The 14,627-nt window shown below is 51.3% G+C and overlaps 1 protein-coding gene across 2 annotated transcripts; it reads left to right on the forward strand.

The window, feature by feature from the left end:
- Positions 1 to 200: 200 nt before the first annotated feature.
- GPR157 (G protein-coupled receptor 157) lies at positions 201 to 12,842 on the forward strand. Of its 2 annotated transcripts, none has more exons than XR_010616392.1 (5): positions 201 to 737; positions 6,532 to 6,745; positions 9,446 to 9,640; positions 10,086 to 10,361; positions 12,033 to 12,842. XR_010616392.1 is itself a non-coding variant. In XM_065696830.1 (5 exons), the coding sequence occupies exons 1-4, from the start codon at positions 361 to 363 to the stop codon at positions 10,305 to 10,307; spliced, it is 1,008 nt and encodes a 335-aa protein (XP_065552902.1). In that variant the 5' UTR covers positions 201 to 360; the 3' UTR covers positions 10,308 to 10,348; positions 12,033 to 12,842. The 2 variants fall into 2 exon arrangements, 1 of the variants encoding a protein (XP_065552902.1); XM_065696830.1 differs by having other exon boundaries at positions 10,086 to 10,348.
- Positions 12,843 to 14,627: the final 1,785 nt, after the last annotated feature.

Below are 14,627 nucleotides of genomic sequence, written 5' to 3' on the forward strand. Positions count from 1 at the left end.
TAGGAGCCAGCAGAGGAAAAGCGCTTCCATTTGTGCCCCGCTCCCGCCCGGGCTGCGGCGGGGCCGCGAGTGCTCGTTCCTGAAAGGAAACCGCGGTGTCCCCGGGCTCCGGCTGTCCCAGCCCGGTCCCAGCGGATCCCCGATCCCCGCAGCGGGGGGGGCCGGGCCCGGCGCTCACATGACGGGGGGGGGGGGGGGGGGGGGGGGAACGGGGGACGGACAAGCCCCGCTCCCGCCCCGGTGCCCGGCTTCCCCGCTCCTCATCCCTCCCCGCCGCCGCTCCCGGCCGGGCTGTCCCGGTGCTGCCGCCGCTCCTTCCTCCTCCTCCTCCTCCTCCTCCTCCTGCGCCCTGTCCCCGCCATGCCCGCTCCGCTGCCGCCCACCGAGCTGTACGCCTCGGAGCGGGTGGTCGTGCTGCTGTCCTGCGTCCTGTCCTTCCTGGGCTCCGGCCTCCTCGTCTGCACCCATGCGCTGTGGCCCGAGCTGCGGACGCGGCCCCGGCAGCTCCTGCTCTACCTGTCGCTGGCGGATCTCCTCTCGGCTCTCTCGTACTTCTACGGGGTGCTGCGGGACTTCGACAGCACCTCGTGGGACTGCGTGCTCCAGGGTGCCCTGTCCACCTTCTCCAACACCAGCTCCTTCTTCTGGACCATGGCCGTTGCTGTCTACCTCTACATCACCATTGTGAGGGGCTCGCCCACCGGCACAAGCTTGCTCTGCTGCTTTCATGTCATGAGGTGGGTGCTGCTCCTGTGAGGGTATGAGATGTGGACCCCACAAGAACCCTCTGTGATGAGGTGCTTGGATCACCCGCTCTTCCTGTAAGGACAGTCTGCCACTCTCCAGTTCCCTGTAAACAGGGGGTTTGCTGTCTTTTAACCAGCCCTGCTTAATTTCCCCCTCCCCAAAGAAATGAGCTGTAGAAGAGGTAAAAGTGTTTTGCTTAAGGTCCTATAGAATAATCTCCGGCAAGACAGAACCACTCTGAGCACCCTGGCTTCTGCTTTCCCTCGACAATCTGCTCTTACATCCTAGAAATAGTACCATGAACCTTGTGTTTGCTGTACCTGCCTGCTGCTGCCAGAATTCCTGGGTCTGAGCTCTGTTTCCTGGGATCCCGACTTCCCAGTGCCTGCCTGGTCCGTCGATCCTCCCCCTTTCCCCGGGCAGGTTGCTGTAATTCAATACACCTAGTAGGAGAATGCAGTCTGCGAGGCAGGAGGCTGCTAGTAAAGCAGGCTGAAGGTTGTTCTGGCAGGTTTGAAGGCAAGGCAAACCAGACCACAATGCAGCTTTTATGGCCCAAGGTTTCTGCTCTTCAGCAAGCTGTTTTTTCCACATCATGTTTAGTAAAAGCTTTCATTATGCAATTGGAGCTTGGGGAATCATGTGCTTACCTCCACAGTGAGCAAAACAGTGATCCTTTAGTCCTCGGAGCTGCGAGAACTGGTGAGGGGAGTGATCCAAGGAGAAAACAATCGGGGCAAGCGCTGAGTTTTCTCTGGGTTCTTGGGCAAATATTTGTCAGCTTTTGTTTTCAAGCAGCATCATTTGGGAGACGATTGAATTGGAGCCGAGTCCGCGTAAAGGTGGACCAGAAAAAGCCTAAGTGTGAATCAGGGAGGAGCCTGATTCCTGCCCTACCTGTTCTTGCTGCTTGACAGCAGCGTCTGTGTGTGAGGTGACTGCACATTTGGGAACACCGAGCTACCGATGAAGTGGAATAAGATGCAGTGAGACAGTGGCATATGTTGTGCTCTGTCAAGTGAATAGAGTTGCACCATAGGAGCTATAGAGAGGATGGAGTGCCTGTAAAGAGCCACATTTTGCTTAAGGAACAGAAAAAAGGAGTCTGAGCTCTTTGTGGGGATGCTGTCTACAGGCTCCATCAAAGAGTCGATTCAAATCTGGCCTGTTTGTGATTTTCCTATCTGCAAATCTCTTGTTGTGTGGCCTTTGTCTGTGCTTTAACTTCTCCATCTGGTTTAAGGCTTCTCAGCCTCATCATCTGCAATGAGAGGAAACAAATGGGCGCAATCACTGAAATAATGTTGGCTGCAATCTCTGCACTCTTAAAACTGGGAGATTGCTCTAACCCTGTGATAGAGAGGAAGGAAACGTTCAACTGGACGTCCTCTGGGGCAATTTGCTAGGCTTATTTTCAGGTCTTTGCACTAGAAATAAAGCGCCATCTTCTGCTCTTGGTATCGATCAGCTCCACTTGCCCTGTTTAAGGGGCGTTAGCGCTCGCCGAAGCCCTGTTGCTGGGTGGCTCTTTATAGCTGACTCCCATTCTGTGCAAAGCCGGTGTTTAAAGCTTCTTCTTGCTTTGTGACCTGTATGAAGAGCCAAACAAGTGAAGACCTGTTCTCTGCCCATCCCCTTGTGACACACGCTCCTTCTTTCCTTCTCTGTACTTTAATCATTACCTGAGAACTCAGTCATAAAACCTGATTCTGGGCATGATGCTTGGAGATGGCTCCTCACACTTCTCAGTGCTTCAAAGTGCTACTGGCTACCTGAGGTGTTCTTCTAGTACCATGTGCATAAGAACTGCTGCAACTGATAGGAAAAGATTCTAGCACAAGCATTCATTGCAGTAGGTAGGTGACACCTGGCTAAGGCAACAGGAAAGGTGGAGAAGGGCGGAGGATTTAAGGATTTGAAGGTGTTTCCAGTATTTTTGTCTAGACAAGAACCTGGGATTTCCTCCCCCTCGCTTCATAGGTTGCTAATGTCATCATGCAGTGACCATTGAGTCATTCCAAGACACTTCTGGAAGGGATTCAAGGCAGGATGGAGCTGAAACGCACGTTTCCTATTCTTCACAAGTAGTTACTCATGAGGGGCAAGTGTTGGTAATGATGAATACTTCTTTAGTGTTGAGTAAAACCAGAGGCTGTTCTTTAGCCAAGTAGAGCAACTAAATATATGTTGGAAGTCAGTACCTGAGGTTTTCTTTGTAGGGAAATTAGGATGTCACACTGCATCACCTGCCAAACAGGTTTGCTCCTGTGGTAACAGAGCCACTTAGTCTGGTGCAGCCGTGGAAAACTACAGGCTCTGCTTTGGCTTTAAACTTGTTGAGCTCAGATGAGCTTTGAAAACAGGCCTACAGATGGCTTTGTAAATCCTGATGTGGTGGGAAGGAGGAAGTGTTGGTATCCAGAGCCTCCCAGGCTTCCTCATTGCCTCTGGATTTCTAAATACCGAGTAGCATTTGGCTGGGTAATGGTCATCTTTGCTGTGAGAGCAGCCGGTCCAAAGTCGGGGTGAGGATGCACCAGAACCCAAGCAGGGATTGCGTCTTGCTTTGGTTTTGATAGCATTTGCTATTGCTTTCAGCCTCTGGACTATTTGCCTTTAATGGTCAGGCTGTGCAGGTGGTTATAGGTATATATGTGCTTGCTTAAGTATTTCACTTAAATATGCTTATATATACACGTATAACCATGCATATGCTTACACGCCTATCAATGGGCTACTTGGGAATCCTTTCATGTTCTACTGTACTTACCGTACGCCTGAGTCCTCGGTGCACTGCCTCGTGCATGGCTGTGCCAGTGCTGACTTTCCGAGCTGGACGTGTGTCCCTACGTAAGAAACTTGCTGCGGCTTTAGCATTCAGTTTACAGAAGCTTTTTGGTCAGGCAAACCAAAGGGTGAGCTCCTCCCCGTGCCTTGGCTTTTAAGTGCTTGCCTGCTTCTCCGGGAGGATTCTCTGCTGGTACCAGGAAGCTGTTTCAGGATTAGGGGTCAAAAATTACCCTGGAGCAGCGTTGGGCTGGAGCTCTGCTCCCAAAGCTCTGCCCTGAAGCTGGCTGCTGCATGCAGAAGACTGATTGTTGTCTCTTTACAGGGTAATAATCCCCATCCCAGAAGGAGCTGCCTGCAGGCTGCCTGCTCGGATGCACGGAGTCTTGTCCAACCTGCGCAGGCAGGTGACAGCAAACCTCCCCCCTGTGTAAGAGCCTCGGGGGGGAAGGAAACGGCGCAGCTGTGCAGCATAAATCAAAGTGTGCTATTGAGCCATCTGACCCAGGCACACTGGGGGCAAGAAAGCCAACACAGCTTGAGCTGCCCGCTGCTGTAGTTGAAGGGTCCTTGTCTTGCCTTGCATAAATGCATCATTGGTGTTAATAGAATCATTGAGGTTGGAAAAGACCTTTAAGATCATCAAGCCCAACCGGTGATGACATGGAGAGATAGGCTGAGTTGCATGTGTTTTCATTAATAGATTGCTGGCGGCTGTATTAGGGAAATAAGTACTGTTGTATCTGCCTTCGAGATGGGATTGCCAGCCTCTTCACAGCGATACAAGCAGTCTGCCCTTCTTTCCTGCACTGATCCAGTGCTTTTGGGATGCCCAGCCTATGTAATTGCACTGCCTTTGGGGCTCTGAGTAAAATTTCTCTCCCTTTTTGTTATCCTGCATCCTTTTTATCCCAGTCTTTACGTATGCCTTGGCTCTAAAACACGCTGATTCTTCTGCTGATGGGTGTAAAGCACTGGTATTTCCCAGCCTTTGGGAATCTGTCATTTAGGGGTTCTGAAGAATAACCAAGCCACCACTCTCAGTTCTCTTTTCCAGTTATCCAAAACAGAGCTGAAGAACCCCACTGCAATGCCTGACTGGTTTCTAGCTTCTAACTTCACTCTGAGCTCGTAATCCCTTGCTCCCGGTGTGGGTTGTGCCATCGGATCCCAATACACCACTCCAGCGAAAATTAGCCTGATGCCTGGCAGTTTGCTTCCACGTTCTTCCTTTTACCGGCTGGATGACGGAGGGTTTGAAGTCCCTTGCCTAGTGGTCTGTACTTTCCTACTGCAGCCCCTCTCGTTGTGCTTGTTCGTACTTGCTCTTGTTCTCTTTTATCTCCCTGCACAGCAATTTGACCTGGTTTTATCTTCTCGTATAATTCTCTCAGTTGCAGGTTGCTGTGGAGATCATTATGTAGGCAAATCAGGTTCTTAATGCACTTCCTGTTTCTTGGCGCTGGCCTCCCTTGTGCTCGTGTGCCTTAATATGGTTTCTTTAAGGAAGTGCCAGTTCTCTTGAATCCTTTTAGTGGCCGCTTGTTCCAAGCGCACTGGAACGTGAATGTCTGTGCATTTGTGCTGCTTGTTTGCCAGCAAATCTCCATTTTCTACCAAGAGGGGCCTTCGGTTGTACAGGAACTCCCATGGTGCTGGCGTTTGGAATGGCTGCAGAAAGCCTGCTCTGATAATAGCAAGGGGAGGGCTTCCTGCAGCAGAACCATCCTTAAATAACGGCGCTGGTTTGGGTTAGCACTGCCTCTTCTGACCTGAGCACTGACACGGCGTGTTCCAACCATGCTAAAAGGCTGACTCTGCTGGGGGTTTTTACAGCCCTGTATTTGTATTTGGGGTGGGTTTGTGAGCAAGTGAACTCAGACATTGCTTCAGAGCAGGAAACGGGGCATTTCTGACACCTCTCATGGGATTAGCTGTGCTTTTGCTGTTGGGCTGTGGCGTTTCAGACGATCTGGTCTGAGCAACTTGCTCTCTGCCTGCATAGTCTGCAGCGCTGAGGCTGGGTTTAGGAGGAAGACCCTTTCCATGCAGCTGCTCCAGGCTGCCAGTGAAATGCAAGCGCGAACCAGGAAGGTAATGGGAGCAACACAGTCATGGCTTTGTTGCCTTTGCATCTGGAGAGACCCCGAGGGTTGTGCTGGCGGGGCTCAGTGAGCTCTTTGGGAAGCACTTGTGTGCTTGTTGAAGAAATCTCCCTCGTCCCACTTGAAGCTCCACAGCACCTTCCCCTGGGGATGACCCCGGGATGTATTCCCGTGGTGATGCAGGTGATGCATCCCGCTGGATGCAGGGCAGTGTTTCAGGTGTGGGGTAATGGGTGATTGCACATCGCAGGCCTGTAAAAGCCTGGCTATGAAGAGCACCCAGGAAAGGGCTGAGTGGGATTTCTCAGTTGCTCCTCATGGGGTTTTGTGGGCAGCCCAGGCTGCCGAGTGGTTTGATTCATGAACGTCACCAGTAAATGCTTCCCTATATTTGCTTCTGCTGTCAAGAGAGAAGCCAAAGGCAAAACACGGCTCCAGACAATGTGAGCATGGCTCCGCTTTGCTTTCTTGGCTCGTACCAGTGCTTTTCCTTGGGAAGGAACCTGCCCTTGGTCCTTCAGAAGTTATCCTTTTGCTCCCAAAATATTGAATAACCCCTTATTTAAAACCAAAACCCAGTGATGGAGTTGAGTCGGGGATTTCTTTGTGTGCTGGTTCTTTGTGTGACGTGTCCCTTAGGAACCACGGTGGGATTTGGTTGCTTTTGGTCTGAAAGCTCTGGATCAGCCCGATGGCTCGTGAATGGCTGGGTCCTACAGGATGGTCACATCATAAGATGCTCTGCTGTGGTCAGCTCCTCAACCTCACCTGTATCCAGGAGAGAACGTCTGATGAAGAACCCCTTGGTCCATCACCCGCTTCCCCTGAGGCGTGGAGGGACTGAAGGGAGTTTGCTCTTGGCATAACCTTGCTCTTCATGTTCTTTCCTCAGCTGGGGAATCCCCCTTGCCATTACAGTGGCGGCTGTTGCTCTGAAGAAGATTGGCTATGACGCCTCCAACGTTTCTGTGGGCTGGTGCTGGGTCAACTTGGACGCAGAGGATCGGGTCCTGTGGATGTTGCTAACGGGGAAAGTGTGGGAGCTATTGGCCTATGTGACCCTGCCGGTGCTCTACCTCCTCATCAAGAAGCACATTAACAGGGCGGTGAGTACCCTGCTGCTTTCAGCTTGCCCTGTGATTCTGTCCCCCCGTGCTCCGAAGATTTCCCTTCATGTTTGGCAGCTCCACAGGCAGGAATTGCTTCCTGCACCGCCGAAATGCACCCAGCACTGCGGGACAAGCAGCACACCTGATCGAGCAGCCCCCAGCATCACTGCAGAGACTTAGCACAGGAGCTCGAAAGCCTTTGGAAAACTTGCAGGGGCTGTGGAATGTACGGGAGTGAAGTGTAAGGAGTGGAACAGGATATGAGGGACAAAAGTCAGCTGGAATCAGTCACCCACTTGTACCAGCCCTGCTGTTAGCATATGGCTGTATCTAACCTCAGTCAGTTTAGGATCTCTAATGGCAGTTTGAGGGTTTTAATACCTGTTTTGTCCTAGCAGCGTAAAGCACCATGTGGGGAATCTGGGCGCTACGTAGCTTTGGGCATTATATAGCTTTATGCGCTATATGCACACACAATACAGAAGACGCCCTGTCTCGGGGAGTTCCAGACTCCAGAGGCTTATTTGCTGCTGTTCCTTGTGAACACAAAGAATCCAGGCACCCAGGACAACATTAGAGAAATCTGGGTTGATGGTGGCCGGAGATGCATCCAGAGATGCCTTTTCCTTTAAGTTGTATTAGGGGGATGGATGGACGTCCTGGAGAGCACTGCCCCTGCAAACCCGCTTGCTGCAGCCACAGGGATAAGCACGAGTCCTAGGGGTCCTGGAAAGGGGCGTTGAGAAGGGTTTGCTTGTGCCTGTCACCGCCTGACACACACGGGCCGGGACGCGGTGTTCCAGGGCTGTCAAAGATAGCAGCGTGACCGCAGGGAAAGCTGACCTGCGCCTGGCCAGGCCCAGCTCCGGCTCTGCCAGGGATTCCATCGCGCCCGGCTCGCCCTCCCCTGCTCCAGCCATGACCCTCTCACATGGTGCTGAGCGCAGGCAGTTGTCCCCGAACAGGGGCCTGAGGGCTGGAGCAGCAGCACACGGCGCTTACGGAGCGGAGCATCTCCCTTGTAGATGGTGTGGGTTGCAGGGACCTTAAAGCTCATCCAGTTCCATTGGCAGGGACCCCTTCCACTAGAGCAGCTTGCTCCAAGCCCCTGTGTCCAACCTGGCCCTGAATCATCAGCCTGGCCTATCCTCATCACTAGGAATTCTGCCAAGCCTTGGAGCCTGCTTCCTGAGTCCAAGGAAGAGCGACGGAGAGCCGGGGCTGGGTTTGGGCTCTGTGAGCACTATGAATAGCTGAAGTGGGGTTTGCGGCAGTGCAGTCAGAGAGGCAGGAGGAATTCTGGCAGCAGCTGTTGTGGGGGACACGTGCAGGAGGCTTTCCAAATGGAAATGGTTGGATGGGAGTGGATGGGAAGCTGCACTGAAAGCCCCCAGGAGGGTTTGGTTCAGGTCCCTGAATCGCTGCAGTGCTGTTACACAGCTCTGTTCTGGAGGGAGGAAGGAAGGTGCCGGGACTGGGAGTACTGGGGTGAAGGAGAAGGCTGTGCATGGAAGCTGTGTGTGCTCTGTAGCCCTGGTGGGAGGGGAATGGTTTCCTGCAGGTCAGCTATGCTGAGATTTCGTCCCTTCACCCACATTAACACCCTGATGTTCAGCACTGTGTCCCTGTGCTGTGTTGACCTTCTCTCCCCATCCAGGAGTCTGAGAGCACCCAATGGTTTCTACCATAGGAAAGTCTCATGGGCCTTACACCTCCAGCCACAGTGCTCCAGGCCACAGATCCCTGCACGCACTGGTATAGAGAGGTAGTGCTGGCTTGTCCAGATCTATGGAATCGCTAACAGAATCTGGTCAGAAATTCGGGCAACAAACTGAAGGATTGGTTCACATGGGCAAAAATTCCTTGTGGAACTTGCTGGCTGTGGTGGAGACTCAAGAGTTTGAGAAGGATGAGCCAGACTGCTCCCCAAATGTATCTATATCTCTATCTCTGTATCTCTATATCTCTGTATCTCTATCTCTGTATCTCTATATCTCTATATCTAATCTATATATCTCTGTATCTCTATCTCTACATCTCTATATCTCTATATATCTCTGAATCTCTACCTCTATGTCTCTATCTCTATATCAACTATAGCTCTCTATATATCCATCTCTCTATATCTATATCATCTATAGCTCTATCTCTGTCTGTATCTCTATATATCTCTATCTCTCTATCTCTCTATCTCTATGTCTCTGTATCATCTATAGCTCTCTATATATCTATCTCTCTATACCTATATCATCTATATCTCTATCTCTGTCTATATCTCTATATATCTCTATCTATCTCTATCATCTATATCTCTATATATCTCTGTCTCTATATATCTGTACCTATATCTATATATTGCTGGTCCAGAAAAACTATTTTCTGGAGCACCACATACTTTATTCTTACCCAGTTATAACCTGGTTTCTTGGTAACTCCGTAGTGATGTTTGTTAACATAAAGCTTTAGTGGGATTCTGATAAGTGCCGGATATCCTTTGTTTGCCACTCTCTGGCTTCAGCAGGCATGTTTGCATTAGCAAGGGCAGAACGTGGCTAAACGCTGGTGCTCAGGAGCGTGTCCCCGTTAACTTCCCATGAGATGCCGAGATTTCGTTTGCTTTGGAAGGGGTCCCCGGAGCGGAATGTCCAATGTAGCTTTTTGTTCATGTTTTTGTCTCTCTCCCACCCTCCATGGAAGCACGCAGCCCTCTCAGAGTATCGCCCCATTCTCTCAAGAGCACCTGCATTTCAGCCCCAGACTTCCATAGCAGATAAGAAGTTGATTCTCATCCCTGTCATCTTTATCATCCTCCGCATCTGGAGCACTGTGCGCTTCATTCTGACCCTCTGTAACTCCCCTGCAGTGCAAAATTCAGTCCTGGTTGTCCTGCATGTAAGTATTTGCCAGGAAATGCATTGGAAGGAGGATCTGGGAGGGAGATGAGGCTTTGTTGCTCTTAATACCGTTCTTGTAGCGGCAGGATGCAGCGCGTACTGGCTGATGCTGCTGGCAAGCGCTGGCCGGGATGCTCAGCAACAGCTATTTCAGCAGCATCTAGTGGCTACAGGCAATAACTGCAGTAGGAGTTGTAAACGCTTGCAGGACGAGCAGGCTCAGACCAGAGATGCCGGTATCCATCCTTCAGCAGGGGCTGTGGAACCCCCCCCAGTTGGTCTGCTTTTGGGTGCGAGGCTGATCTTTCTGGACCTGTTCTTCTCACTTAGGTGGCAGCTGCTGTCAGTTGGGCAGCGCTGCAGCTGGTCTGACGCTGTGTTTGCTCTTCTCTGGGGGGTACCTCCAGGAACAGCGCTGGTGAGCTCCTCTCTTGCCCTTGCAGGGAATTGGGAACACGTTCCAGGGAGGTGCCAACTGCATCATGTTTGTCCTCTGCACACGGGTGGTCCGGACTCGGCTCTTCTCCTACGTTTGCTGCTGCCACTCTGAAGAGCTGGATTGGCCTTTGGGGCGATCAAACAGCAACCGGCAGCGCCCAGAGCCCCCCAGGAACAAGGATGCGCCAGGCCCCGAGAGGACCAAACCCCTGCTCTCCAGCACCTGAGCCCGGGCTGCCTGCATCTCGGTGCTGATTCTTCTTTCTCGGTAAAAACCCAGTGTGAGTCTTTCCTCCTGCCCTGCCTTGGTGATAGGAGGGGTAGGGAACAGCCACCAGCACTTGACAGAGGCAGGTTTCTGCCTTGGGGATCCCTGTCTGGCTCCCCACCAGTTCCCCATCATGTTCCTTTGGGGTGAAACCATTTCTAGAACTGAGCCATCCCCTTCCATGTGAGCAGCGGCAGTGCCTGTTACTCAAGCCTGTAAATGAGGAAATGGGCTGCAGTGGTGTCTGGCCCACAAGGACAGGACACCAGTGACAATGCAAGAGGAATTAGTGTCTCCTTTTGATGGCAGATACCCGGCATGCACGTATTTCTTCAGTGCTGCACAGGATTTAGTGCCCTGTGTTCCCCATAAGGTAATGCAATCCCTGCTCCTGATCACCATGGAGAGAAAACAGAGGGTGAGGGATTCATCCAAGCTTATGTAGAAGATCTACAGGGGCAAAAACCTGACAGCAGCTCTCCATCATTTCAGGTGCAAGGTAGGACACTGATGTCCCTGCACTGGTGCAGGTGTGTAAGCACAAAGCTGGTTCTTGTCCTCCCAGAACACGAAGTTTCCCCCTCAAAAAAAAAAAAAAAAAAAGGATTTTTGACTGAATTGACAGTTCTTTTCCATCTGTATAGCGAGTTCTTGCAAAAAGAACAGAGCCTCATGAGCTCTTCCTAACAGCATCAGGGCAGGTGAATGATACAGCCATCCATAGGACTATAGGCAGAGGCAAGACCTGTTATTTCCTGCATTGAAGACTTGGCATTAACTCTATTATTACCTTAAATACATTAAGCCCCTTGCACACTGTGTGAACATATCTGAAGGGGGCCTATAGGGATGCTGGGGAGGGACTCTTCATCAGGGACTGCAGTGACAGGACAAGGGGTAACGGGTTCAAACTGAAACAGGGGAAGTTTAGATCGGATCTAAGGAGGAAATTCTTTCCTGTGAGGGTGCTGAGGCACTGGAATGGGTTGCCCAGGGAGGTTGTGAGTGCTCCATCCCTGGCAGTGTTCAAGGCCAGGTTGGATGAAGCCTTGGGTGGGATGGTTTAGCGTGAGGTGTCCCTGCCCATGGCAGGGGGTTGAAACTGGATGACCTTAAGGTCCTTTCCAACCCCAACTATTCTATGATTCTATGATTCTAACATGGGAAGGTGGAGTCCTCAAAAGCTCATTGGCCCATTTCATGGCGCTGTAAAGGGGCTCCACTCCTCTTCATCCCTAGACTCTAGCAAGGACAGATGCAAGCACCTTATATCTGGCATAGATGGCTTCAGGAGGGTTTGTTCTTCCTTCCAAAAGGCTGTTTTAAACCTCTAAATGCTGAGCAGCGACCTTGGGAGCTTGACCTCAGGTCCATCTCCTGTGGCTTGGAAAGAGGAGCTGTGTTTGCAACTTGCAGGCTCATAAACCTTGACTTCTAAGAGGCTCAGATTTGTGCTGTGTTCAGTGCTTCGGAGCCAGCCCTGAAGAGAGGAAGTGAAATCATCAGCAACCTAAGGGAAAGCAAAGCAAAGCACCACAAATAGCCACACACATGCCCCAAAAGAAAGGAAAACAGGGCTGAGGTTGGAGTACCCGGCTGTGATTTAGGAACGGGCCCATCCTGCCTGTTCTTAGCTCCTGCTTGAGCTAAATGATGGGTTTTAACTGTGCTTCCTTCCGGGCAGGTGCGGGATCATCCCAGAGTCCCACAGAGGGAGCTCAAGCCTGGGAAGGAGCACAGCTGGAGCGGCTGAGCAAAGGGAAGAGGTCCTGCTCCTCCTCACCCTTGGACACCAGCTGCTTTGGTCTTGAACTTTGCTCAGGGTCCCCTGGAAGATACCGCTTGGCTCCAACTTCCTGGTTCTATTCCCTCCTCCAGCATAAATCTTACGTCTGTTCGGGGTTTTGCTTTTCTGTCTGACAAGGCGAATGTGCCGCGAGCTGTGGGGTGAACAATAGCACGGTGACAGGACAACCGAGTAGGTGCTGAATAGGACTGTTCTGCGCATGGATTTCAGTCCTAATCCATGAGGTCTTCCAGGGAGCTCCAGCCTGGCTCCTGTCCCTCACCTGACTGTGGACAACGGCGTGCAAATGCGTTTGTGCTCTGGTGGTGATGGGTAGCTCCTCTCGAGGGTTTATTCCTCCTCCTTGGTGAACAGGGGTTGCCATCCTCAGGGTTTATGGTGGCAGCATGGTTGGTTACTGCTTCCAGAGGAGACCTGAGCTCTGCAGCTCCCCTTGGTGCTCAGGGATATGGGGATGTACACCCCAGCCTCCAGAAAGGGCGGCCGTCACCAGTGGCTGGATGGTACCTGGTGTGTAGCCTGTGCTTCAGTCTGTTCTTGCTTTGGGAGGGATGTATCGGAGCTGGGGAGGGATGGGGATCTGTTTGCTGTTTGGAGATAGCGTTTGACCTTATTTACAGCTCCTCGCTGGCTTGGTTTTTAGGGATTTTTCTCCGACTTCTACAAAATAAAGTTGGTGTTTCTTTACCAAGCTGTTGTTCAAGCACGTTGTGGCGGGTCTCAGCACCTTGGGCAACTTGGATGAGAAGCTGTTGCAAGATCTTCCTTCAGGTTTCTTTTATGTCTACCTTAAGGACTAAGGAAGGCAAGTATCTTCCACCTATTTGTAGATCTGTTTCTCTTCCCGTCTTTTAGGTGTGTATTTCATCTTAGTCCAAGTTACCTTCTGAAAGCAAGGAAAGCTGTGCATGCATGCCCTTGTTCACTCCCCAGGCACGAGCTGGTGGTGAGGTCAGCCCTCACTGATACATGCTATCAGTAGTATTATACTACTTAATCAGTACTGTTGATACTGATCCATTGCAAAATCCTGCTCTCCTTTTCTTCCCTTCTGCCCAAGAACTGAGTCTGAATTGTGCCACGTGGTTCCTGGAGTGCTCGAGTGAACCAAGATGGTTCTTCCCAAGAACTGAGCCTGTGCCGGGTGATTCCCGGAGGAGTGAGCAAGGCTCTGCAGTACGGGAGGATTCGGGCAATGTTGGGTTTACTTTAAAACCTCGAAGCTGTGTTTAACGACCCACGTATTTGTAAGGGAAGATGAAATCTTCTTGTCGCTAAAGAGGAGAACATCTTAGGAAGGTGCTGTCTGGTTGTGCCCCTGTAATAATCTCTTCCCATCATGAAGAGCAGTTACAGAGCTAACACAGAGTACTCTAATGCTGCCAGACCTAATGTTTGTATTTGGGGTTGCATAATACAAATGACCCCTGCTCCTCCAAGGCAGTGGCAGTGTCTGTTGTGCTCCACTGAATTCCAAGTGTCTCGTATGCATAACAGCAGGGAACCACAGAAATCAGTGCGGAGTGGCAAGAGCTGCCTAAAGGCAGGTCTTGGCTGGCACAGCCGGTATTCCTGTCCTGCACAGGAAAATGAACCCAGTGAGGTCTGAGAGGGCAGGGTGGGTACTTTGACAGCCAGGTGCTGCTGCTGAAGAAGGTGCACGTGGACATTTAACACCCAAGCATTCCGACCCTTCCTCAAACGTCTTGCGGGTCGCACAACCCTGCCTAAAGAGAAAGGCCCGCAGTTCCCAAACCAACGTGGCAGATCAGGGCAGGGTGGGTGTACGGATCTGCCTGATCCTTTGGGGTTTATTCTGGGGACGTGTCTGGGTGGCTGAGGTGGTCAAAGAGGGCAGCAGTGGAAAAGGAGGCTGGCAGGGCACTACCTAGCGTTGTCCTTGTGCGGTGAAAATAGCGTCTCATTTACTGCTTAGTTCCAGAGCCTCATGTCTGCTACTGTTTACATGCAGTGAGTGCTTATTTATCCAGCAATCCCCTTTCCTACTGCTGGGGGAGCAGGCTGCCTTATCCGCCTCTTGCTTGTTTAGCTTGGAAGCCTTTTATGCAGCTGATAAAGCAGTATCTGTATCTGCCTTATTTGTAGGCAAATAACGTGTAACTTAAACTCTCAGTTCACCTTGAGGCCCCAGTTGTAGCTCAGCGCTGCACTTGGGTTTTGAATTAGCCTTGACTGAACACGCAATTCCTTCCCAAAATGCAGGTGAAAGGGCTGCTAATGGCACACTCTTGGCCGTGTACTGTGGCATGTCCCCTAGTAAGTCTCCTTATCAGAAGCACTGCGATCAGCATACTGCAGCGTGTCCAGCTCCCATCTAACCATCACTTTTCTACAGCTCAGTGCTGATGTTCTCCAGCAGATTCAGCATCCTGGAAACCAGGAATCCCCTCTTAACTGTTCTTGCCAAAGAGCCAGGGTTTCATAGGATCCAGCCTTGAGCACAGACAATTG

The sequence above is a fragment of the Lathamus discolor genome, chromosome 16 (assembly GCF_037157495.1).
Source record: "Lathamus discolor isolate bLatDis1 chromosome 16, bLatDis1.hap1, whole genome shotgun sequence".
Taxonomy (NCBI): domain Eukaryota; kingdom Metazoa; phylum Chordata; class Aves; order Psittaciformes; family Psittacidae; genus Lathamus; species Lathamus discolor.

Excerpts from the sequence above, each read along its gene's own strand:
- GPR157 (XM_065696830.1), top strand. The coding sequence starts at position 361 with ATGCCCGCTCCGCTGCCGCCCACCGAGCTGTACGCCTCGGAGCGGGTG. Across the intron at positions 6,746-9,445 it reads AGAAGCACATTAACAGGGCG|CACGCAGCCCTCTCAGAGTA; the intron begins GTGAGTACCCTG and ends CCTCCATGGAAG. Across the intron at positions 9,641-10,085 it reads CAGTCCTGGTTGTCCTGCAT|GGAATTGGGAACACGTTCCA; the intron begins GTAAGTATTTGC and ends TTGCCCTTGCAG.